General features: G+C 38.1%; 1 protein-coding gene across 4 annotated transcripts in view; it reads right to left on the bottom strand.

The window, feature by feature from the left end:
- Window positions 1-27306, bottom strand: part of RTTN (rotatin) — a 118777-nt gene that overhangs the window by 36498 nt on the left and 54973 nt on the right. For all 4 annotated transcript variants that reach the window (XM_043889088.1, XM_043889087.1, XM_043889089.1 and 1 more), the window contains 8 exons: window positions 25528-25682; window positions 23958-24177; window positions 18834-18962; window positions 18259-18369; window positions 16197-16355; window positions 14949-15020; window positions 3066-3255; window positions 1516-1607 (listed from right to left, as the gene is read on the bottom strand). In XM_043889088.1, the coding sequence (XP_043745023.1) occupies window positions 1516-1607; window positions 3066-3255; window positions 14949-15020; window positions 16197-16355; window positions 18259-18369; window positions 18834-18962; window positions 23958-24177; window positions 25528-25682 (1128 nt within the window). The remainder of the gene's footprint in view (window positions 1-1515; window positions 1608-3065; window positions 3256-14948; window positions 15021-16196; window positions 16356-18258; window positions 18370-18833; window positions 18963-23957; window positions 24178-25527; window positions 25683-27306) is intronic.

Here is a 27306-nt window from a genome sequence, read left to right as displayed (position 1 = left end):
CAAGATTTATATATTATTATAAAATAAAGAAATATAAATGCTTGATTTGCTTTTGGGTTTTGTAAGTCTCCTTGTATAGAAAAAAATACAACTTGGTTATCTACCAAGCAGCTAAGATAACTCAAAGTTACTTAGAGCAATTACTATTTACTACATACCTTCTATAAACAAAGAACTGAAGGAAGTACAGATTTCAAAGTTAGCCTATAGCCCTTTAAACAAGAAGGGTAAACCTAAGAATTACTATTTTTAAGCACATAACTAACACTGTCCTTCTATGAACTAAATAGCCAATTACTACAGTTCTCTTTAGCACTGAGTCATATCATTATGTCTCTTACTGAAACAAAGATACATACTATTTCTAGCTTGCAAAGGAGAGCATCACTTCTACTGGAATTGGCATAATTATTCTATTTTTCTAAATAAAGGTTCAATTTAGCACTAAACATAAACTCTTCTGAGTCTGGAGGCAGGGGAGGGAGGGAGACTCTTAAAACTTAGCAAAAAGTACCACTCTCTTGAGAAACTGCGGGAGGTGAATCTCATTAATGCCGGTATAATTATTTAATTCTCATATTATTTTTGCTCCTGGAAGCAGCCGAGTCAAACCTTTGCCTTCCTAATTGGTTCTACTACACAGTGATTGTTCCAAAAATACATTGCAATGTTTTCCAGTTGAGAATGACTTTGTATGCTTCCAAAACAAATGAAACCTAGTATGTTATTATTTAGAAATACTTAGTGTCTCAAACTTTTTAGAACAAAGCAACTTACAAATAAAAAGGAAGAAAGGCAGGCAGGTGTAAATAAATATCAAGCATTTCAGATAATTAAGACAAGCTTTTAAAAAAAAAAAAAGACAAGCTTCTATCTGATGCAACTATTTAGAAATGTGTTTAAAGTCATCAGTACCACACTGGAATCGCCTGAATGAGTCAACATTCTTCAAACTGTCTGGTCCTTAATCAAAATTTCAGGGTAATCAAGCACTGCTAATCACATGGGGTTTGTTTTCTTCGGCTACTGTGTGCTCAGTCGTGTCCAACTCTGTGCCACCCCGTGGACTGTAGCCCGCCAGGCTCCTCTGTCCATGGGATTCTCCAGGCAAGAGTACTGGAGTGGGTTGCCATGTCCTTCTCCAGGGCATCTTTCCAACCCAGGACCAAAGCCACATCTCTTCCATCTCCTGTAATACTGGCAGGCGGGTTCTTTACCACTGCGCTACCCGGGAAGCCCTTTCTTCTGCTACTACTGATAAATGTTTTAAAACTTTTGAACTTCTATCAAAAAAAAAAAGGTAGAAAATAGGTTGAAAGTTCATCTAAAATTATATTCAGTACACTTATTTGAGCCAGGTAGAACCTAGTTCTAGACAGACAGCACTTCAACTAAATCCCAGTTGCCATGGTGATCATAACCTGATTCTTCACATCCATTCTTATCCCTCCACTATGTAAATGCAAATTTTTGCAGAAATTCAAAATGCAGCACTTCTGCGTTCTTTGGAAGTACCATTGTTTCTGATGTAGAGAGAGAGCTTGGATCTCGATCTTGACTGGACATTCGAGATGGAGCCCTCCAGAACTTGAACGAGTCATCTAAACCTGTGACAACAGGAAAACTGTCAACATTAACAGTCTCTGGGCATCTTAACAATTAACAGGAAGAGTAGTCCTTACGTGAAACCAGTCCAGAACTAAAGAAAAGAGTATTTATACCTAACTTTTATCATCCGTAATTAATATATACAGCATGTTTCACAAAAAAATAGCAATTAGTTTACTATGCTTTATAGCTTAATCTAACATAATTTATGGAGAGCACCAGTTCCCAAACTTCAAAGTGTAGAAGAATCAAAGAGAGCTTATTAGAGAGGTTTCCTGAGTCCTATTCCCAGCGATTCCATTCTGCAAATCAAGGTGGGGGGGGCATAAATTTGCATTTCTAACAAGATGGGAGCAGATGTTAACGCTGCTGGTTCCAGGGCCATGCGTCCAGTGACACCACTACAGAAAATCCAAACAATTAAAGGGGTGTTTTGCCACAGGGACATTTGTTTAGAATGTTCAGAAACTTCATCAAATGTCATTCTCTTCTTAATTCCTCCAAGAAGTGAGCAGAAAAGTGAGTTAGAAACGTACACTTAAGTATTTCAGGATAAAGAAATTTCATGTTTACAATTTACTCTTAAATGGCTCAGAAAAAAATATATATATGCATATAAATAAACAAATTTTTCTTGTATGTACATACATACACATGGGAGGGCAAATACAGTAAAATGTTAATATCTGGGAATTCCTTGTTCTACTCTTAAACCTTTTCTGTGGGAAATTATGTCAAGGTTTTTTAACATTAATTTAAAATTTAAATTTTTAAAATTTTTATTATTTATATTTAAAACTATTTTTTCATTATTAAATTATTTATTATTATTAAATTGCTATTTCTTTTTATGAGACACAATTATTATTTATAGGCACTAAGATCTTATACTTAGGAAATCCAAGAGAATCTACAAACAAGTAGAAATTAAAAGATTTCAGCAAATATTTTGATAGATGAGTAATATGCCAAAACAGGTTTTCAATATACTAGCAAAACAAATTAGAAAATTTAGTAGGAAAAGTCTCATTCTTGATTGCCTGAGAAGAGCCTTCCAAAAAAAAATTTAAGACATAAATAGAGGAAAAAACTATAAAATTTTACTGAAGGGCATGAAATAACTTATGAAACATTAATAAGATGTCAAAAATGGTTTTCATGAAGAATTTATAACACAGAAAAATGCTTACGCAATGTTTAGTGAAAGGAGGAAATACAAAAATGTACATAAGATATGAACACAATTATATAAAACAAACAAAAGCTATACAGAAAAAGAAGGCTAGAAGGAAATACACATCCTAAATGCAACACTGGCAACCTCTGGGTAGTAGAACTAGATATGAATGTTTTCCTGTGTATTTTTCATTGTTTTTCAAACATTTTGTAACCAACACAAAGGTTTTAAACAATTTAAGAAATATATTTTATTAAAAATATAAACATAATACCCTTACCATTTAAATCATTGCCTTCAGAAGGTCCATTAGGAGCTGAACAATTGAAATCAAATGCATACCGTCCCAGGTAACAATGTTTTACCATATGACTCAAATGTTCATAAAAATGGCAGTGGTATAAAAGAGCCTGGAGGGCAGGTTTTCCTATGAGAGACAGGCCAGAGTCCTCATCATGGACACAGGGGCCCTATAGGAAAAGAGAGAGAGAGACAGGAATTTACTACATAATTTCTTCAAAAAGACCCACTGTCTCCCCACAGTCCCCTTAAGGAAACAAATGCTACCACACTCCTTCACTTCTCTCTGTCCTTCCACACGTACACCAGCCTGACCCTGACCTGGGAAGTTAATCCAGCTCTCTACTGTCAAAAAATCCACTAAAGGCAGAAAGCTGATCTAGTCTTTCTTGAGGGGCCACTTAGATTAAAACGTTTCTATGAAATGGTATAGCTCTAGTCAAGTAATTATGTACCTCAGCCACAAATACAGTAAAAGTAGTAGGTTGCAACCCACACAAAATAATGAAATGATTTGTATTAAAATATCTGAAACAATGTGATTCAAGTTATTTTATTCAAAATTATTTTTGTGCCTATCAGTAAGCTAGATAAAGTGAAAACATTCATTAATATCCACAGTAAAATCTGTTTGTCACTTTATTTTCCACTGAATGAACCCTTCTTCCAAGGGCATTTCACATGTGTGCACGCTAACACAAACACATGCGTATGCACAAACACACACACATATACATTTTCCAGTTGAAGGCTGAGAAGAATCTACCATTGCATAGTTTTAATCTCTTTGCACTTTTTTTTCCAAATAATTTTTTGAGGTGCCACTCATGATGTTTTCTGGAATATCAAAATGACAAAAACCAAGCAATCAGTGAAAAGTATGCCAAGGATCAGTTTAAAGTATGCAAATTATCACATCACCAGGTGGACAGGGAGGCCTGGCATGCTACAGTCCATGGGGTCGCAAACAGTCGGACACGACTGAGCAGCTGAACTGAACAGAATTGAGTTCAAAACTATTTCTATTTTTCCGAAAATGATAATATAGTTCAGACTTTTAAAACAGTTCTGTTTTAAAGAGAGAGAAAAATAAAAACAAAAAATAAAAAGCTAAGTGCCAACAGGAAAGGTCTGCAAATATAGCATTAACTATGAAATTTGTATATGTGCCACACTTCTCATGCCCCCTGATCACCAAGGAAAGATGAACCTTTAAAACTTACTATCCAGGAGGAACCAAGATGGCAGAGGAATAGTACGGGGAGACCACTTTCTCCCCTACAAATTCATCGAAAGAACATTTGAACACTGAGCAAACTTCACAAAACAGCTTCTGACCACTAGCAGAAGACATCAGGCGCCCAGAAAATCAGCCCATCGTCTTCGAAAGGAGGTAGGACAAAATATAAAAGATAAAAAGAGAGACAAAAGAGCTAGGGACGGAGACCCTTCCCGGGAAGAAAGTCATAATAGAGGAAGTTTCCAAACACCAGGAAACCCTCTCACCTGCGGGTCTGGGGGAAGTTTTCGAATCTCGGAGGGCAACCTAACTGGGAGGAAAAATAAATAAAACCCACAGATTACATGCCTAAAAGCAACTCCCAGCAGAAAAGTACCCCAGATGCCCGCATCCACCACCAGCAAGTGGGGGCGGAACGGAGAGGAGCCGGCGGCATTGCTTAGGGTAAGGACCGGGCCTGAATGCCCTGAGGGCAATCGGAGGGAGCTAAGGTGAGATAGCAACTTAAACTGTGGGATAGCAAGAGACAGAGAGAAAATTAACACACTGCGGGCCGTTGGCAGAACAAAGGAAGAACTGAGCAATCCCAGAGAAGAGCTAGCCGGCTGCGGACCGGCCCATCCGCCGCCAGGGGCAGGAGGCAGTGGGGAGGGGAAAGGGGCAAACTCGGCCCCAGAGACGGCACCCCCTACCAAACTGCAAACAGGCTCCCAGTTTCTAACCAGTTTCCTGAGATTCTGTATGGTTGACATCCGCCGGGAGGGTCAGGGCTAGAGGCCAGCTCCCAAGAACAGACACAAGGCGCACGCACCGGACTGGTGTGCGCGGAAACTGAGGCTGGGGCCGCGGAGGGGAGAAGGCTCACTGCACCCGGGGAGAGTGCGCCGTCAAGCTCCTGGCTGCCTGAGCTGCTCGGGCGGGTAAGACACAAAACGCAGGCCCAATCAAGTCCGCGCTTTTGTGGACGACCCGAAAACTGGAACCACACGCAACACAGGGCACGCTCCATACAGAGCAGCCAGGAGCCTAAGCAGTGTAGACGGGGAGAGCACACACCCGTGAGTGGGGGCAAACCCAGTGTGGCCGGAACATGGCGAGTGCTCCCCACACACGCCAGCGATATCTGCCTGCAGCGCCCCTCCCTCCCCACAGCGCGACTGAACCAGCGAACCTGAACAAGAGACCACCTCCACCCACCTGTGTCAGGGCGGAAATTAGACACTGAAGAGACCGGCAAACAGAAGCCAAATAAACAAAGGGAACCGCTTCAGAAGGGACCGGTGCAACAGATTAAAATCCCTGCAGTTAACACCGACTACACCGGAAGGGGCCTATAGATATCGAGAAGTGTAAACTGGAATGAGGAGCTATCTGAAACTGAACTGAACCCACACTGACCGCAACAGCTCCAGAGAAATTCCTAAATATATTTTCACCTTTTTTTCTTTAATTAAAAAAATATATTTTTTCTATTTTTTTTTAAATTTTTCCTCTTTTCTTTTAAAATTCCCTATTACTCCTCCATTACTCCTTAACTTTCTTTATCATTTTCATGTATTTTTACTATTTTTTTATTAGAAAAAAATTTTTTTTATTTTTTTTTCCTCTTATTTTCTTTTAAAGTCCTCTATTACTCCTTAATTTTCATTTTCATTTCACTATAAACTTGCAAAAAAAAAAAAAAGAGGCCCTATTTTTAAACTGAACTTCATATATATTTCTAAAATTTTTTGTCTTTTTGTTTTTGTTTTTAATATTGTATTTTTAAGAGTCTAATCTCTACTCTAAATTTTTAATCTTTGTTTTTCAGTATTTGATATCAATTTTGGACATTTAAGAATCCAATATTCAGTACCCATTTTTACTCAAGAGTGTGTTGATTACTCTCTCCCACTTTTGACTCTCCTTTTTCTCCCCCAGATCACCTCTATTTCCTCCCTCCCCTTTCTCTTCTCAATCCAATTCTGAGAATCTCTGTGGGTGTCTGGGCTATGGAGAACACTTTGGGAACAGAGAACTGCGTAGATCTGTCTCTCTCCTCTTGAGCACCCCCTTTTCTCCTCCTGCTCATCTCTATCTCCCTCCTCCCTCTCCTCTTCTTCACGTAACTCTGTGAACCTCTCTGGGTGTCCCTCACTGTGGAGAATCTTTTCACCATTAGTGGAGAAGTTTTATTACCAGTGCTGTATAGTTGGAGAGGTCCTGAGACTACTGGAAGAATAAAACTGAAATCCAGAGGCAGGAGACTTAAGCCCAAAACCTGAGAACACCAGAAAACTCCTGACTACAGGGAACATTAAGTAATAAGAGACCATCCAAAAGCCTCCATACCTACGCTGAAACCAACCACCACCCAAGAGCCAATAAGTTCCAGAGCAAACGCAAATTCTCCAGCAACGCTGGAACATAGCCTTGAGCGTCAACATACAGGCTGCCCAAAGTCACACCTAACACATAGACCCATCTCAAAACTCACTACTGGACACTCCACTGCACTCCAGAGAGAAGAAATCCAGTTCCACACACCAGAACACCGACGCAAGCTTCCCTAACCAGGAAACCTTGACAAGCCAATTGTCCAACCCCACCCACTGGGTGAAACCTCCACAACAAAAAGGAACCACAGACCACCAGAATACAGAAAGCCCACTGCAGACACAGCAATCTAAACAAGATGAAAAGGCAGAGAAATACCCAACTGGTAAAGGAACATGAAAAATGCCCACCAAGTCAAAAGAGGAGGAGATAGGGAATCTACCTGAAAAAGAATTTAGAATAATGATAATAAAAATGATCCAAAATCTTGAAAACAAAATGGAGTTACAGATAAATAGCCTGGAGACAAGATTGAGAAGATGCACGAAATGTTTAACAAGGACCTAGAAGAAATAAAAAAGTCAATTAAAAATGAATAATGCAATACATGAGATCAAAAACACTCTGGAGGGAACCAACAGTAGAATAACAGGGACAGAAGATAGGATAAGTGAGGTAGAAGATAAAATGGTGTAAATAAATGAAGCAAATAAATGAAGCAGACAGGAAAAAAGAATCAAAAGAAATGAGGACAACCTCAGGGACCTCTGGGACAATGTGAAACGTCCCAACATTCAAATCAAAGGAGTCCCAGAAGAAGAAGACAAAAAGAAAGGCCATGAGAAAATACTCGAGGAGATAATAGCTGAAAACTTCCCTAAAATGGGGAAGGAAATAGTTACACAGGTCCAAGAAACCCAGAGTCCCAAACAGGATAAACCCAAGGTGAAACACCCCAAGACACATATTAATCAAATTAACAAAGATCAAACACAAAGAACAAATGTTAAAAGCAGCAAGGGAGAAACAACAAAAAACACACAAAGGGATCCCCATAAGGATAACAGCTGAGCTAACAATAGAAACCCTTCAGGCCAGAAGGGAATGGCAGGACATACTTAAAGCAATGAAAGAGAATAACCTACAACCTAGATTACTGTACCCAGCAAGGATCTCATTCAGATATGAAGGAGAATTCAAAAGCTGAGAGAATTCAGCACCACCAAACCAGCTCTTCAACAAATGCTAAAGGATCTTCTCTAGACAGGAAACACAGAAAGGCTGTGTAAACGCGAACCCAAAACAACAAAGTAAATGGCAACAGGACCATACTTATCAATAACTACCTTAAATGTAAATGGGTTGAATGCCCCAACCAAAAGACAAAGACTGGCTGAATGGATTAAAAAACAAGACCCCTATATATGCTGTCTACAAGAGACCCATCTCAAAACAAGGGACACATATAGACTAAAAGTGAAGGGCTGAAAAAAATATTTCACGCAAATGGAGACCAAAAGAAAGCAGGAGTCGCAAAAGTCATATCAGATAAAATAGACTTTAAAATAAAGGCTGTGAAAAGAGACAAAATAGAACACTACATAATGATCAAAGGATCAATCCAAGAAGAAGATATAACAGTTATAAATGTATATGCACCCAACATAGGAGCACTGCAATATGTAAGGCAAACGCTAAGAAGTATGAAAGAGGAAATTAACAATAACACAATAATAGTGGGAGACTTTAATACCCCACTCACAACTATGGATAGATCAACTAAACAGAAAATTAACAAGGAAACACAAACCTTAAATGACACAATGGACCAGCTAGACCTAATTGATATCTATAGGACATTTCACCCCAAAACATTCAATTTCACCTTTTTCTCAAGTGCACACGGAACCTTCTCCAGAATAGATCACATCCTGGGCCATAAATCTAGCCTTGGTAAATTAAAAAAAACTGAAATCATTCCAGTCATCTTTTCTGACCACAATGCAGTAAGATTAGATCTCAATTACAGGAAAAAAATTATTAAAAATTCAAACATATGGAGACTAAATAACACGCTTCTTGAATAACCAACAAATCATAGAAGAAATCAAAAAAGAAATCAAAATATGCATAGAAATGAATGAAAATGAAAACACAACAACCCAAAACCTATGGGACACTGTAAAAGCAGTGCTAAGGGGAAGGCTCATAGCATTACAGGCTTACCTCAAGAAACAAGAAAAAAGTCAAATAAATAACCTAACTCTATACCTAAAGAAACTAGAGAAGGAAGAAATGAAGAACCCCAGGGTTAGTAGAAGGAAAGAAATCTTTAAAATTGGGGCAGAAATAAATGCAAAAGAAACTAAAGAGACCATAGCAAAAATCAACAAAGCTAAAAGCTGGCTTTTTTAAAAAATAAACAAAATTGACAAACCATTAGCAAGACTCATTAAGAAACAAAAGGGAGAAGAACCAAATTAACAAAATTAGAAATGAAAATGGAGAGATCACAAAAGACAACACTGAAATACAAAGGATCATAAGAGACTACTACCAGCAGCTCTATGCCAATAAAATGGACGATTTCGAAGAAATGGACAAATTCTTAGAAAAGAATAACCTTCCAAAACTGAACCAGGAAGAAATAGAAGATCTTAACAGACCCATCACAAGCAAGGAAATCGAAACTGTAATCAGAAATCTTCCAGCAAACAAAAGCCCAGGACCAGATGGCTTCACAGCTGAATTCTACCAAAAATTTAGAGAAGAGCTAACACCTATCTTACTCAAACTCTTCCAGAAAATTGCAGAAGAAGGTAAACTTCCAAACTCATTCTATGAGGCCACCATCACCCTAATTCCAAAACCAGACAAAGATGACACAAAAAATGAAAACTACAGGCCAATATCACTGATGAACACAGATGCAAAAATCCTTAACAAAATTCTAGCAAACAGAATCCAACAACATATTAAAAAATTCACACATCATGACCAAGTGGGCTTTATCCCAGGAATGCAAGAATTCTTTAATATCTGCAAATCAATCAATGTAATACAACACATTAACAAATTGAAAGATAAAAACCATATAATTATCTCAATACATGCAGAAAAAGCCTTTGACAAAATTCAACATCCATTTATGATTAAAACTCTCCAGAAAGCAGGAATAGAAGGAACATACCTATATATGACAAACCCACAGCAAGCAATACCCTCAATGGTGAAAAATTGAAAGCATTTCCCCTAAAATCAGGAACAAGACAAGGGTGCCCACTCTCACCACTACTATTCAACATAGTGTTGGAAGTTTTGGCCACAGCAATCAGAGCAGAAAAAGAAGTAAAAGGAATCCAGATAGGAAAAGAAGAAGTAAAACTCTCGCTGTTTGCAGATGACATGATCCTCTACATAGAAAACCCTGAAGACTCTACCAGAAAATTACTAGAGCTAATCAAAGAATATAGTAAAGTTTCAGGATATAAAATTAACACACAGAAATCCCTTGCATTCCTATACACTAACAATGAGAAAACAGAAAGAGAAATTAAGGAAACAATACCATTCGCCATTGCAACAAAAAGAATAAAATACTTAGGAGTATATCTACCTAAAGAAACAAAAGACCTATACATAGAAAACTATAAAACACTGATGAAAGAAATCAAAGAGGACACAAACAGATGGAGAAACATACCCTGTTCATGGATTGGAAGAATCAATATTGTCAAAATGACTATACTACCCAAAGCAATCTATAGATTCAATGCAATCCCTATCAAGCCACCAACGGTATTTTTCACAGAACTAGAACAAATAATTTCACAATTTGTATGGAAATACAAAAAACCTCAAATAGCCAAAGTAATCTTGAGAAAGAAGAATGGAACTGGAGGAATCAACCTGCCTGATTTCAGACTCTACTACAAAGCCACAGTCATCAAGATAGTATGGTAGTGGCACAAAGACAGAAATATAGATCAATGGAACAGAATAGAAAGCCCAGAGATAAATCCACGAACCTATGGACACCTTATCTTCGACAAAGGAGGCAAGAATACACAATGGAAAAAAGACAACCTCTTTAACAAGTGGTGCTGGGAAAACTGGTCAACCACTTGTAAAAGAATGAAACTAGAACACTCTCTAACACCATACACAAAAATAAACTCAAAATGGATTAAAGATCTAAATGTAAGACCAGAAACTATAAAACTCCTAAAGGAGAACATAGGCAAAACACTCTCCGACATAAATCACAGCAGGATCCTCTATGACCGACCTCCCAGAAGATTGGAAATAAAAGCAAAAATAAACAAATGGGGCCTAATTAAACTTAAAAGCTTTTGCACAACAAAGGAAACTATAAGCAAGGTGAAAATATACCCCTCAGATTGGGAGAAAATAATAGCAAATGAAGAAACAGACAAAGGATTAATCTCAAAAATATACAAGCAACTCCTGCAGCTCAATTCCAGAAAAATAAATGACCCAATCAAAAAATGGGCCAAAGATCTAAACAGATATTTCTCCAAAGAAGACATACAGATGGCTAACAAACACATGAAAAGATGCTCAACATCACTCACTATCAGAGAAATGCAAATCAAAATCACAACGAGGCACCATTACACGCCAGTCAGGATGGCTGCTATCCAAAAGTCTACAAGCAATAAATGCTGGAGAGGGTGTGGAGAAAAGGGAACCCTCTTACACTGTTGGTGGGAATGCAAACTAGTACAGCCACTATGGAGAACAGTGTGGAGATTTCTTAAAAAACTGGAAAGAGAACTGCCATATGACCCAGCAATCCCACTGCTGGGCATACACACCGAGGAAACCAGATCTGAAAGAGACACGTGCACCCCAATGTTCATCACAGCACTGTTTATAATAGCCAGGACATGGAAGCAACCTAGATGCCCATCAGCAGACGAATGGATAAGGAAGCTGTGGTACATATACACCATGGAATATTACTCAGCCATTAAAAAGAATTCATTTGAATCAGCTCTTAATGAGACGGATGAAACTGGAGCCCATTATACAGAGTGAAGTAAGCCAGAAAGATAAAGACCAATACAGTATACTAACGCATATATATGGAATTTAGAAAGATGGTAACGACAACCCTATATGCAAAACAGAAAAAGAGACACAGATGTTCAGAACAGACTTTTGGACTCTATGGGAGAAGGTGAGGGTGGGATGTTGTGAGAGAACAGAATCGAAACATGTATATTATCTAGGGTGAAACAGATCACCAGTCCAGGTTGGATGCATGAGACAAGTGCTTGGGGCTGGTGCACTGGGAAGACCCAGAGGGATCAGGTGTAAAGGGAGGTGGGAGGGGGGATCGGGATGGGGAATACATGTAAATCCATGGCTGATTCATGTCAATGTATGACAAAAACCACTACAATATTGTAAAGTAATTAGCCTCCAACTAATAAAAATAAATGGAAAAGTAAATCAATAAATAAATAAAAGCCAAAGAAAATAAACTTACTATCCAGGAAGATGAAGTAAGAGTTAAAGGTAGAATTACAAGTTAAAGGTAGAATTACATTAAGATGAGTTTCTCCTTAACTCTTCTCTTTAAGGATATGATTAAAATTAAACCTCTTACTTCAACATGTCATGGTACTAACATACCCACTAGCTATGATTCAAAAGGAACTAAAGCAAAACAAAATTACATATAAGAAGTATGTTTTCAAGAAGAAAAAGGAATTATTTTGCTGTATATAAACTTGTAAAATGCTATAATGTAATGTATAAATTGAAAAAAATGACCTTAAATACATAAGAAATTCCTAACTACATGTTAAGAATTCAGTTAAAATGAAATTGTTTCTCTGACACCAAGCATTTTACTGTTTTGTGAAATCAATACCCATAATGATTTATGATGAACACAGTAGAAAATGAAAATATGCACTGATAATTCTCCCATTAAATATGAAAACAGCACATACTACAACTATAAATGAGGCGGCCATCTCTATACAACAGACATGAACACATGCAGACAGTCTAGCTATGTCCACTGAGAGGGCACCGAAGCAGTGACCCCTTATTGGAAACCATGAGCATCTAGATACTAATGCTACTTCCTGCTACATCCCCCATAACACTTCAAAATACACATCAAGACAAGTAAATGAAACATCTTGTTGAATAAGATTATTATTCATCATTCTACCAAAGACAGTTGTAATTTTAAAGCACTGAAAAAGGAGCATCTTCCTTCTTGGCTGCAGTGAAACAGTGGAGGTCACGCTTCTTGGAGATTATAAAATTCCATTTTCTACACGTAAGACCATCTTTCTCCCTTACTAGAGCAGTTGTTTCCACGTTGAGATTTAAAGCACCAGTAAACTTTTTAAAAACTGAGGGACAAATACCCCTGGAGGAGGCCATGGCAACCCACTCCAGTATTCTTGCCTAGAGAATCCCAAGGACAGAGGAGCCTGGAGGGCTACAGTCCATGGAGTCGCAAAGAGTCAGACCTGACTGAAGCGACTTAGCACAGCACAGACTTCTTACAACCGGGGGACAAATACTAGATTACCAACTACTTACACTGCCAACTGAGGACACTTAAAAACAAAAACTAATAACCAAAGCAGATCAAAAAAAGACAGGAAGAAAATGAGCATACATTAAAAATGACCCCCCGAAAATTAGACTTACTTTTCTAATTTTGCTTAAGACTAGTAGAAGTTTCATCATCAAGTACTATTTTAGAGTAGCTCCCAAAATATCTTTGATTCTAGCCAACACAGGCAAAGCAGAAGACTCTGAAAGAATATGTAAACCACTGTTTTCAACTTTTTAATAGAAAACTAATTCTGTGATGAAGAAGCGGAGCATAGCAGAACCACAAGGCTGCACTGAGCACATCAGCAGCATCAGAAAGGAACTGCAGACTATTTAACTAATTAGGAAAAAAAAATGTGAACTTCTACACATGGTTCTATCTTATAATACAGAACACGGGTCTGTTCTATTTAACAGAACCAAGAAAACTTCTTAGGCTTGCCTTTGCATTTATTTCAATTATTTTTTTAAAAATTCACTGGCAGAACATCAACAAGGTTACAGTATAAAAGTGTCACTAGGTTAACAATGAGAGTAGAGATTCTACGCATTTGAGCCAAAAACAACACATTTTTAAATCTGATTACTGGATAATAGGCATTAAAATCACTGCACTGTTAATATAAATATTAATCCTGTATATTCTTTTCTAGTTTTTCTCCTATGGGTTTACCACAACACGGACTGTAAATAACAACCATTATCAGAAGGCCTGTTAAACAAACAAGAGGAGCCAGGGCAAAAGCTGCCTGGGATTTTCAATAATTGGCAGCATTACGAGGTTTGTAAAGTCTGGAAAAATGAATTTTCCAAAAGTTAAAGGAGATCCAGGCCTTAACAACCACCTGAATGCCCATAAAGCTGCCCTCAATACACCTCAACTAGATTCAGTGACTCCCCCGAAGATGTATTCTAACGAAAACTGAAAAAGGAATCTGAGATCTTATCCAAGACCCTGGGGTGTGAGATGCCACAACGTGATGCATACACACACATATGGGAGGAGGACATGTGGATGAGGCACGGGGCAGAGAGCATGTCCCGTCTCCCCACAGAGAGCACTTTTCTATCTTCCAAACATCTAAAAAGCAGCAGGCTATAAAAAAGTCAGCTAAAACTATTTACTGACTTAACGTTTAGAACATGAAACAGAAAATTAATCCAACAGAAGCCAAAGAAAGGTTAAGTTATGACACTGTGTACTAACCCAGAAAGCAGATGTTAAGATCAATGTGCATTTACCTACAAACAAATCTGCTTATTATCAGAGAAACAATACAGTCAGTGGGAAAGAGAAACTGGCTGGACTGAAAGCAAAAGGGTGTGATGTACGGCAAATGACTTAAACTCTTTGTGCTAAATTTTCTTATTCTACAAAATGAGGAGAATAATGGTTCGCAACTCAAACCATTATACAAGTTGATATTTATACTGCTTCTAGAACAGTGCCTAGAACACAGTAAACACCATGCTAATGATTATTATTTCTGCTTAAAATTATTTTTAACACCATAGAGAACTGGTAAATATGATCAAGCATAAAAAGATCTCTATATTCTCTTTTAAGGGATCCTGTTGGCTTGTACGAAGTTTCATCACCAAAGAAATATATACAAATATAAAAATATATATGCTGAAACTCTATCATCAATTAATCTCAAAGATCTACAAGGCTGATAACTATTTAAAGGCACCTACCTGCCAAGTATAATCCTTTATAATTACTGAAGGCATTGGAATTACAAGGAGATTCTGAAAAATAAATGCAGCCTGAAATTAAAGGGAAAAAAAAATGTCAATACTGCCATCTTGTTGTCATATCTGAAATAACCAATATACTGTAATTTAATAACAAAAAAAAGCATATCCCTGGTCAGCTGAACATGCTAAGAGATCATCATGAGAACTCCCCAACTGCCATAATAGTGGGAGAAATTACTTCATCAGGAAAGATATTTTTTCCTATTTCAGAATGTTGTCTTTCCAAAAAATGATATGTAAAACATAAACTATTCTGGCAGCATTTAAGAAATATATTTCCTGTTTCTATTACTCTCTTTCAGATCATATGCACACATCTCTCTCCTCCTCTCTTTCTACCTCTCTCATACAAGCTCCTCTCAATAAGAAATGGCAAATTAGAAACACAAATTACAAAAATCCAACTTGACCTAGGTCCTGAAGACAGCCAAGTTAAATAATCACACTAATATGAACACTGATTACCTATTCAATGGAAGATTACATTATAAAAGGAGAACAACCAGAGTAACAGGGGATCGGAGGGAGGGAAATTTTCAACACTCTTCACTGGAGGCCAACAGATAATCTTAACAGTTGGTAAATCAAGAAGAAGCTATATGGTTAAGCATTACTACCAAGAAACAAGTTAACAAGAAACCTACAGCCTTTGGATTTTGGAACTGGAAACTGGCTAATGGTGGGCCTGGGAGCAGATGTTTTCTTTACAAGTCTCTAAGCACTATCGGATTACTGTTTCTAAAATGGTCTACGTCAATCATCTCTGATAAAAGCAGCAGTAAAGAAAATCACAAACTGTCTAGAGAGAATTAAAATAGCATTGACTTTTCCTCTTTACATGCTATGAGTATTTTTACAGCTCCTTATCTTAAGAAAAGCTTTATAAACTTGAACACTGAGATAATTTTTTTCCTGTGAACTACTTTTTAACGTGTAATAAATTAGAAGAATCCGTACTAAAACAGACTCAATTCTGCTTTGATCCTTCAGAGCAAAGGACTCCAGCTTTTACTGTGAATCAATACCATTCTGCTCTCTACAACCATGTCATCTGGGTTTTCTGCAAGCAGAAGAGACAAAGGTCAGCAATCAGTCCACCGCAGTGAACAGGGAGTGTGGTTTACAAGAACATTCACAACAGATTTCCAAGGGAACAGGAAGGAAGAACCACACAGACAAGCCTACCTCCCGGCGCACCATGCTGCATTCCGACTGGTCCAGAAGAATGTTCACCACCGTTCCCCAGAGCCCACCAGAAATGTTTTGACAACTGTTTGCCAAGGCCACACAGCCAGTTTCAAGGGTGGTTAGTGCTGATCCTAATCCCAATGAAGTGAACCTCACCTGGTCAAATTAGAGAAAATGTTGTGAAATAAAAAAACCTGATTTCATAATATGAATTCTTAATTTCTCTGGTACATAAAATACCATATTCTTATGACATTGTCTTGGCAAATCCTAAATTATAAGACACAAAGAATACTGTCCTATAAATCTATGGATGAATAAAACTTCTATACCTAATATAAATAATAAAAGCAAATATCACAAAAAGTCAAAATCAGGTATAAATAAGAAGACTAAAAAAACCCACAGTTTAAAAGCCTTTTTTGAGAGAAAGCATACAGTACTTACATATCTTTTATGAACATGATTCTTGTTTATTTCCCATTTTTAAGAGGATATTATTATTTTGTTCTACCTTCCTTAATTTTTCAGTGTTTCTTTCAAATAAACAGTTTAAATTTCTTTGAAATTTCTTTTCAAAAAGAAATAACTGAATTATCTTTTTATAACACATTCAGCCCCAAAATTATTTTAAAAGAAAAATGTTTCAAGTAAGATGGATATGATATAATATGTTTGCCACAGTACTCCTGCTGTTCTAGCTATGTATTCTGGTGAACTTCCAAATTCTGATTACAAAATAGAGCTTCCCTGGGATAACCACAGGGTAACAAAAAGCAATGCAGTCACAACACAGTGAAGAAACAAGCCCAAGTTCACTGTGGCTAAAGAATGTACTTCTAGCTGTTAACACTACATATCTTTAATATGTATGGGCTTCCCTGATGGCTTGTGTGGTAAAGAGCCTCCCTGCGATGCAGGAAACCTGGGTGTGATTCCCGGGTTGGAAAGATTCCTTGGAGGAGGGCATGGCAACCCACTCCAGTATTCTTGCCTGGAGAGTCCTCATGGACAGAAAAGCTGGTGTGCTACAGTCCACGGGGTCACACATAGTCAGACACGACTGAGCAAGTAAGCACAGGACATTAATATATACTCAAAAATTTGCTAAGAGGTAGATCTTACGGTAAGTGTTCTAATCACAAAAACAAACAGTAAAGAAGACAAAATGAAACTTTTGGAGGTGGAGGACTGGTTTATGGCATTGATTCTGGTGAGGTATATTTCACGGGTGTGTATTTATCTCCAAATTCATGAAAATGCACACATCAAATATGTACAGAATCTTGTATGGCAACCATACCTCAATAAAGTGGTTTAAAAAAATAAGATCAGTAGACAAATGGCCAAACAGGAAAACTCATTAATATAAAACACTGCAGTGTAGTGTTATAATTCTATTAAATGATAGTCAAATGTCACTTGGCCACTATTCCTCTAAACTGTTCAAAAATGGCTGGACTTCTCCAATAATTTTTTCACTGTTCTTTATAAATCTGACTGATAGATTTTATAATACTTCCTCTTTCTATTTTTAATCTGCACTCTGAATTTGGCTGAATATGGGGGTGCCATGAACTGCATTATGTACCCCCAAATTTCATATGTGGAAGCCCTAACTCCCAGAGTATCTAAGGATAGGGCTTTCCAGGGGATGATTAAGGTTAAATGTGGCCATGAGGATTGGGTCCTAATCTGACAGAACTGGTGGCCTTGTAAGAAGGGGAAGAGAGAAAAGGTCCTATCAGCATGAAGTGAAAAGGGAGCCACATGAAAGCCAGAAAGAGTCCTTGCCAGACCTGACCATGTGGGTGGACACCTAGATCTCCAACTTCCCACCTCCAGACGTGTGAGAAAATAAGTATCTTTGATCAAGCCAACCAGTCTATGGTGCTTTATTATGCAGCCCAACCTGCTCAAGATAGGGGGTAAATACAGCTTAAGGTCTAGTCACTAAAATAATCTTATTTAGAAAATATGAACATGTATATACATGTGTGTTTTGCTTCATCTGTTCTCTAATCCACACATAATAGACTCGATTCTCCTTCACACTGACCTCTGGGTCTCGGTCAACCCACAATGGAATCAGCCAAGCCAATCCCTGCTGAGTGGGAGCATGGTCTTCACTCTGACTCCCCAAAGGCAAGAACCAAAGTGACATCCAGTCCTAGAATGGAAAAAGGGAACAGAAACACACCAGGTAAGTTTCTAAGGAAAAAAACAGAGTTTAAAATATCTGAATTTTAAAAAGCAAAACAAAGTAAAAATTTTATACTAAAGACTTGGCTTTAATTCATTATTTAGCCAACATACGGCAAACAAAAATCTCAGCTCCTCCTTAAGAAGTTACACATGTCCCTTGTTTCTTCAGAACTGCTATTTTCCCGGTAATTTAGACAAAAAAGCAGTTCTCCAGGGCATGTAGATTTCAAGTAAAATAAAAAAGTAAAATTCAGGTTTGTATAAAATACAGCTTCTAAGAAACTGCTTAGTTAAAAACCATTTTTGTCTCCTAAAAAGGAGACATGAAAAGACATTTTTCTCGAGTAAACAGACAGGCCTGAAACATCAGACACAGCGCACTCCCTTCCTGGCAACCGTGGGAGGACAGGCGGCTGCGAGCGCGCTCACCGAGCTCTGGGCCTGGGCCATCATCTCGTGCGACAAGTGCAGCAGGCAGAGAACGGTGCTCTTTGTGACCCCTTTTCCCATGAAGGACATCGCATTTCCTCCGCGCTCCACGTAGAAGGATGTGATGACCTGAAGAGCAAACGCACACAATTCGGGGGCAGCTTTACTCTTCGAGGCTAAACATATACCTTTCTACTGACTCGTCTGAGCTGGACCTTCACCACGTAAAGTATTCATACACTGTCAGATTCTCAGTTTATACACTTAAAAATGGTTCAGAAGGTAAAATTTCGTTACACGTATTGCATCACAAGTAAACATTCTTCATACAAACTTTTTTTCCTTCAAAATTCTAACAAAGCGTGTGTAGTATACACCTAGGAGATTCTGTGATTTAAAATATGCTTGTAACATTTCAAATATTATAATATCCTTTTGAAGTAAGAATTCAGTTTATAAATACCTTGTTGAAAAGTATACTTAGACAATGCTAGCTATACAGAACTCTTACTAACCACCAGAGTTAGGCTAGGTTTCTAGAATTATGGTTCAAATGTAAACAGTTTCTCCATTCATAAGCCATCTTAGATTTCTATTCCATATCTAAATATATATTAGTTGTTTAAATCATTGGCTGTCAGCTTTTCATCTCCCACATATCTGAGGGATTTAACATATTTCCGTCAATAACAACAAAAGAAATGTTTCTTATTTAAAGCTATCTGCCCTTTTCTGGGCAAAGGTCTGTATAGTCAAAGCTATGGTTTTTCCAGTAGTTATGTACTGATGTGAGAGTTAGACTATAAAGAAAGCTGAGCACTGAAGAATTGATGCTTTTGAACTACGGTTCTGGAGAAAACTCTTGAGCCCTTGGACTGCAAGGAGATCAACCCAGTCAAGCCTAAAGGAAATCAGTCCTGAATATTCATTGGAAGGACTGATGATGACACTCCAATACTTTGGCCACCTGAGGTGAAGAGCCAACTCACTGGAAAAGACCCTGATGCTGGGAAAGATTGAAGCAAAAGGAGAAGGGGATGACAGAGGATGAGATGGTTGGATGGCATCACCGACTCAATGGACATGACTCTGAACAAACTTCAGGAGACAGAGGAGCCTGGCGGGCTGCAGTCCATGGAGTTACAAAGAGTTGGACATGATTTAGCAACTGAACAACAACAGACCCTTATCTGAGAAGCTGAACCAGAATGAACATAGGGAGTTAGGAGACAGCCATTTGAGGAAAAAGTCCTTCCATCTGACTTAGAAAATCCTTGAAAATATGTTACAGACTCCTCTGAAACATGTCTATGTACATCATATAATGTCCCACACATAGGGGTTAAATAAGTTAAGAAGTTAAATAAGCAGGGTGACAATATACAGCCTTGACATACTCCTTTTCCTATTTGGAACCAGTCTGTCGTTCCATGTCCAGTTCTAACTGTTACTTCCTGACCTGCATATGAAAGAAGGGATGGAGCCAAAGCAAAAAAAATACCCAGTTGTGGATGTGACTGGTGATAGAAGCAAGGTCCGATGCTATAAAGAGCAATATTGCATAGGAACCTGGAATGTCAGGTCCATGAATCAAGGCAAATTGGAAGTGGTAAAACAGGAGATGGCAAGAGTGAATGTCGACATTCTAGCAATCAGTGAACTAAGATGGACTGGAATGGTGAATTTAACTCAGATGTCCATTATATCTACTACTGTGGGCAGGAATCCCTTAGAAGAAATGGAGTAGCCATCATAGTCAACAAAAGAGTCCGAAATGCAGTACTCGGAGGCAATCTCAAAAACGACAGAATGATCTCTGTTCATTTCCAAAGCAAACCATTCACTATCACGGTAATCCAAGCCTATGCCCCAACCAGTAACGCTGAAGAAGCTGAAGTTGAACAGTTCTATGAAGACCTACAAGACCTTTTAGAAATAACACGCAAAAAAGATGTCCTTTTCATTATAGGGGACTGGAACGCAAAAGTAGGAAGTCAAGAAACAGCTGGAGTAACAGGCAAATTCGGCCTTGGAGTACAGAATGAAGCAGGGTGAAGGCTAATAGAGTTCTGCCAAGAGAACGCACTGGTCATAGCAAACACCCTCTTCCAACAACACAAGAGAAGACTCTACACATGGACATCACCAGATGGTCAACACCAAAATCAGATTGATTATATTCTTTGCAGCCAAAGATGGATAAGCTCTATACAGTCAGCAAAAACAAGACCGGGAGCTGACTGTGGCTCAGATCACGAACTCCTTATTGCCAAATTCACACTTAAACTGAAGAAAGTAGGGAAAACCACTAGACCATTGAGCTATGACCTAAATCAAATCCCTTATGATTATACAGTGGAAGTGAAAAATAGATTTAAGGGGCTAGATCTGATAGACAGAGTGCCTGATGAACTATGGCCTGAGGTTCGTGACACTGTACAGGAGACAGGGATCAGACCATCCCCATGGAAAAGAAATGCAAAAAAGCAAAAGGGCTGTCTGAGGAGGCCTTACAAATAGCTGTGAAAAGAAGAGAAGTGAAAAGCAAAGGAAAAGGAAAGATATACCCACTTGAATGCAGAGTTCCAAAAAAGAGCAAGGAGAGATAAAGCCTTCCTCAGCGATCAATGCAAAGAAATAGAGGAAAACAACAGAATGGGAAAGACTAGAGATCTCTTCAATAAAATTAGAGATACCAAGGGAAAATTTCATGCAAAGATGGGTCAATAAAGGACAGAAATGGTAGGGACCTAACAGAAGTAAAAGGTATTAAGAAGAGGTGGCAAGAATACACAGAAGAACTGTACAAAAAAGATCTTCACGACCCAGATAATCACAATGGTGTGATCACTCACCTGGAGCCAGACATCCTGGAATGTGAAGTCAAGTGGGCCTTAGGAAGCACCACTACGAACAAAGCTAGTGGAGGTGATGGGATTCCATTTGAGCTATTTCAAATTCTGAAAGATGATGCTGTGAAAATGCTGCACTCAATATGTCAGCAAATTTGGAAAACTCAGCAGTGGCCACAGGACTGGAAAAGGTCCGTTTTCATTCCAATCCCAAAGAAAGGCAATGCCAAAGAATGCTCAAACTGTCACACAATTGCACTCATCTCACACGCTTGAAAGTAATGCTCAAAATGCTCCAAACCAGGCTTCAGCAATACGTGAACCATGAACTTCCAGATGTTCAAGCTGGTTTTAGAAAAGGCAGAGGAACCAGAGATCAAATTACCAACATTCACTGGATCATCGAAAAAGCAAGAGAGTTCCAGAAAAACATCTATTTCTGCTTTATTGACTATGCCAAAGCCTTTGACTGTATGGATGACAATAAACTATGGAAGGATCAATTTAGTCAGTAGTAAAAAAAAAAAAGAAACCTGTTTAGCTACTGAAGTAAGCAGAAGAACCCAAATAAGATTAAATATGTATTACTGTCCTGTCATTTAAAGATAAAGATTTTCTTCCCAAGATGTTATACTGACATGAAGATAAAATGCATTCCTGTGTTTATTCCAAAGCTTTGTTAATAAAGTTTTCATAAAACTAGGATCATACTTTTCTTCTATTCCTTAGCTGTGCTGATTTTTCACTACCCAAATACAACTGAGCTTAGAGTGATAGTATGTTCTTTTTGCCTTGACTTTTTACCTAGAACTAAACCTTTTTGTTTTTCAATAACACGGAAAGCTCATTTTAATTTGGGTGTTTGAAACACAGATGTGATCTGAAGTCTCTCCTCTTACACAGCTTTTACAAACAAAAAGCACTTCTGATGGTTTCTAAATATAAACAGCAAAATATTTCTTCAGTTACTGCTATAGCAGGTCCTCACATATTCCTGATTTGTAACTGACAGAATCACCTCATAGAGGCGATGTGTTCCAAAAGGTTGATAAAGGAGTATTTATACATTGCATTATAAATAAAGCTATAAAGTAGATACTTGTAAGTCAGTTCAGTTCAGTCACTCAGTCGTGTCTGACTCCTTGCGACCCCATGAACCGCAGCACACCAGGCCTCCCTGTCCATCACCAACTCCCAGAGTTTAGTCGAATTCATGTCCATTGAGTCGGTGATGCCATCCAACCATCTCATCCTCTGTCATCCCCTCTCCTCCTGCCCTCAATCTTTCCCAGCATCAGGGTATTTTCAAAAGAGTCAGTTCTTCGCATCAGGCAGCCAAAGTATTGGAGTTTCAGCTTCAGCATCAGTCCTTCCAATGAATATTTGTAGACTGAATTACATTAAAAGCATTGGAGGAGTTGACTTTTTAAAAAAAGTGGTAAGTATTTACTTAATATATTTGTTCCAGAATTGCATATATTTCTGACCACAGACACCTTTAAATATGAGATGTGTGTGTGTGTGTGTATGCTTAGTCATGTCCAACTCTCCGTGACCCAATGACTGTAGCCCACCAGGCTCCTCTGTCCATGGAATTTTTCAGGCTAGAATACTGGAATGGGTTGCTGTTTCCCACTCCATGAATATGAAATAACTAATTAATATACTGATACTTTGCTCCTTTTCAGTATTTATAATTACTCAAAAAAATAGTTCACTAAAGTGACTCTAATAAATTTTACATTATAGTCACATTAAACTTTATAGGACAGATGGGAGTATTTAAAATTTTGAAATTTAAAAAAAAAGTAAGATGTACTTTTGGAAACAAATCCTAGATAATATCATCTGAAGTATGATTTACAAAAGGGTTAATAAACATATATAAACAAGTTACCCAAATAAAGGGGCTTAATTAAGTGTAAGCCTTACTTTTCTTAAAAATGAGTTTATTCATAAAAGTAACCTTAGTTACACATTTGATAATAAAAATCATTAAAACATTTAATCATGATGAGTCATAAACAATACTCCAGGAGACAGTGAAGGTCAGGGGAGCTTGGCATGCTGCACCTCATGGGGTTGCAGAGAGTCGGACACAGCTGAGAGACTGGCCAACAACACAAACAGTAATCATCTACATTAAATACAGTGGCACTCACAATGCACTTCATACTGTGCCTGGCACACACCGAGTGATCAATAAACAGTGAACAGCTTTGATCTAGGGCTGTATTATTGCTGTTTACAGTCAGTGGCTATTTTTACTTACTTCAAGGAGACCTGACAAGTATTTCCCGCAAATGTCGAGTGGCTTTGTGAGAGGAGAGTGTGCGCTCCACCCCGGACACGCCGTGAGGTGGGCCATCCCCCGCAATGTCCTCTCGAGGGACGGCAGGCCATAGAAGTGAGGAGCGTCCGTGACTCTCAGACACTGGAGTAGTTTCAGGGCCAGCTGTGTTTGGAAAACGTAAAAAAGCTCCAAGCATTTTCTGTGTACATGAAGGAGGGAAAAAAATCAACCACAGAACAAATTTAATGGGTTTAATGGGCTTTCTTACTGGTGGTAGAGGGTTACTAACAATTCACTGTATCATAAAAGTAGGAACTAGTGGAAATGGCACTAAATATCCCCTCTTAAAACAAGTCTTTCCAAGGAAAACACAGTGAATATACCATCCAGAATATATGATCTAAAATACAAGTAACAATTACACTGAAAAATGCATAAATGGGTACCAGTGTTGACAACTGATAATGAAATTAAAAGTTAACACAGAGTTACCACATGAACCCACAATTCCAGTCGTAGGTATACACTCAGAACTGAAAACACACATTAACACAGAAATTTGTAAATGAATGTTCGTAACACCACAATTCACCACAGTGAAAGGAGGACTCAAAGGCCCCCAGCAGGTGAACAGATAAGCAGAACGCGGCACATCTGTCCATGGACTATCATTTAGTCACCGCCATCTGCTACAATGTGGACAGACCTTGAAAACATGATGCTAAATGAAAAGAGCCAGACATAAAAAAGGTCACATATTGCTTGACGCCGGTTATATGAAATGTCCAGAATACACAAATTCATAGAGAAAGAAGATTAATCAATGGTTACTAGGGGTCTGGGTAAGGGTGAATGGCGACAGACTGCTTTGGGGTAATGAAAATGTTCTGGAATTAACCAGTGATAGTTGCACACTGTATATATATCAAAACCCACTCAACTGTATACTTTAAAATTAAAACTATGAATTTTAAATTATGGTTAAAATTATGAGTTTAAAACTTTTAAGTCAGAGTTACAGACATACATTTGAAAATCATCAATGCAAAAATTTGTGAAGTCACAGAAATGGGTATGACTGCTCGGTCAGATGTGTAGCAAAGTAAGAGAGAACCAAGAACTAAGTGAAAGTGTTAGTCCCTTCATCGTGTCTGACTCTTGAGTTTGTGTGTCCAACTCTGCAACTCTGTGGACTACAGCCCGCCAGGCTCCTCTGTCCGTGCAATTCTCTAGGCAAGAAGACTACAGGGGATTGCCATTCCCTTCTCCAGATCTTCCTGGGTCTCCTGCATTGCAGACGGATTCTTTACTATCTCAACCACCAGGGAAGCCCCAAGAACTAAGCCTAGAGACAACAAAATAGTGTGCACGCACGTGTTGTATATGTGAAATTACAATCAGGACTGAAATAAAAACAGACCACCACAACTGATTTTTACTGAAATCTTTCCTCCTCTTAATTTGAAACAAGTGAAAAGACTCTTTGGAAATCAAAAGAAAACCAGGTTCTACATAAATGTCCCCAAACCTCCAATGATCCCAATGGTACCTGTCAGTAACGGCCTCAAAACTGAGCAGCAAGGTACTGAAGAGAGCAATCAGCTCTTTCTGGAGCTGCTGCCTGACCGCAGTGCGGACATCATCCATTTCCTCTCGCGTCTGGGACTCCGTCAGAACCAGCAGGTCCAATAGTGGATTTGGACTCTAAAAAATGAAGTTTGTAAAACATGTATTTACTCTCTAATTGAGCTATATGCTGTTCCCCCAAAAGGTTGTATTGTTTGGTGTTGTTAATCATGTTCTGGAGAAACTAAGACTTATTGATTTAACATAACACTTAATAATTTAACCCTTGTAGCATGATATTAGAGAGTAAATTCTCCTTAAGTTACTTTGCTCATGCTTAAAAGTATTATTATTATTTATAACACTAGTCATGATAATATATGAGAAGACAAGAGAAAAGTTTTCTAAAGCAGCTTTACTACCACACAAAGTCAAACAAATACCAAAAATCCTTTTCTAAAACTGCATTAACATTACAGTATCATCATCTACCACTGTGAATAAATTTCATTTTAATTTCAAAACTATGAATAAATTATGGAATATATATCACCACTCATGACATACTACAAAATTCATAATCATTGAAATATAAAGTTTTAATTGACTATACTTACACAATTTAGGTAAATATATTTTAATTTTTCTATTGTTACATACTATGTACAGCCTTATTTACAAACAGTCAACTATTGTACAGATTTTCAAGAAAAGATTCTAAAACTAAAGCCCAAAATATACCTATTTTCAGAAACCAAAGCCACCACAATTCCCAGTGTACAAGAACTCTACCAAAGAAGGAGATTGTTTTAAAGGTTATTCTTTTCTTAAAATGAACAAAAATATTATGAAGTTATAAAAAAGTGTACAGATCAAAACTCAAGTTATCAAAAAACTCATTCAGAGGAAAAGCTTTATAGAAATTATTTTAATAATATCTTAATATCTAATCTCTAAAATACTTAAGCAGACTTAAAAGTTAAAAGAACTATGACATTAGGTTTTCCTGTTTGCTTTATTAAAAATATTCAGGAATTTTTCAGGCAATTTTTGCCTCCAAATGTTTCCTTAATTTTTTAGTAATTAAAGGAAAAGAGAAAATAAAAGCAAATTCAGTAGTTCAAAAGCATCCTTGGGAAAGTAACAGAAACGTAAACTTTGAACAATACGCCTATGTCCTCTGGAAGGACAATCACCTCATGAGGAACTCAAACTGAGAACTCAGGGAGTGAGCATGTCATCTCTCGGTCAGCCCAGGCAGTCGCTCGCTCGTGTCCGACTCTGCGCCCCATGGACTGCAGCACGCCAGGCCTCCGTGCTCATGGCCAGCTCCCAGAGTCTACTCAAACTTGGGTGCATTCAGTCGGCGATGCCATCCAGCCATCTCATCCTCTGTCGTCCCTTTCTCCTCCTGCCTTCAACTGTTTCCAGCATCCGGTCTTTTCCAATGAGTCAGCTCTTTGCATCAGGTGGCCAAAGTATTGGAGTTTCAGCTTCAGCATCAGTCCTTCCAATGAACACCCAGGACTGATCTCCTTTAGGATGGACTGGTTGGATCTCCCTGCAGTCCAAGGGACTCTCAAGAGTCTTCTCCAACACCACAGTTCAAAAGCATCAATTCTTTGGCACTCAGCTTTCTTTATAGTCCAACTCTCACATCCATACATGACTACTAGAAAAACCACAGCTTGGACTAGATGGACCTTTGTTGGCAAAGTAATGTCTCTGCTTTTTAATACGCTCTCTACGTTGGTCATAGCTT

Source organism: Cervus elaphus, chromosome 27 (assembly GCF_910594005.1).
Source record: "Cervus elaphus chromosome 27, mCerEla1.1, whole genome shotgun sequence".
NCBI classification, from domain to species: Eukaryota; Metazoa; Chordata; class Mammalia; order Artiodactyla; family Cervidae; genus Cervus; species Cervus elaphus.
This window is presented reverse-complemented; position numbering and strand designations above follow the sequence as displayed.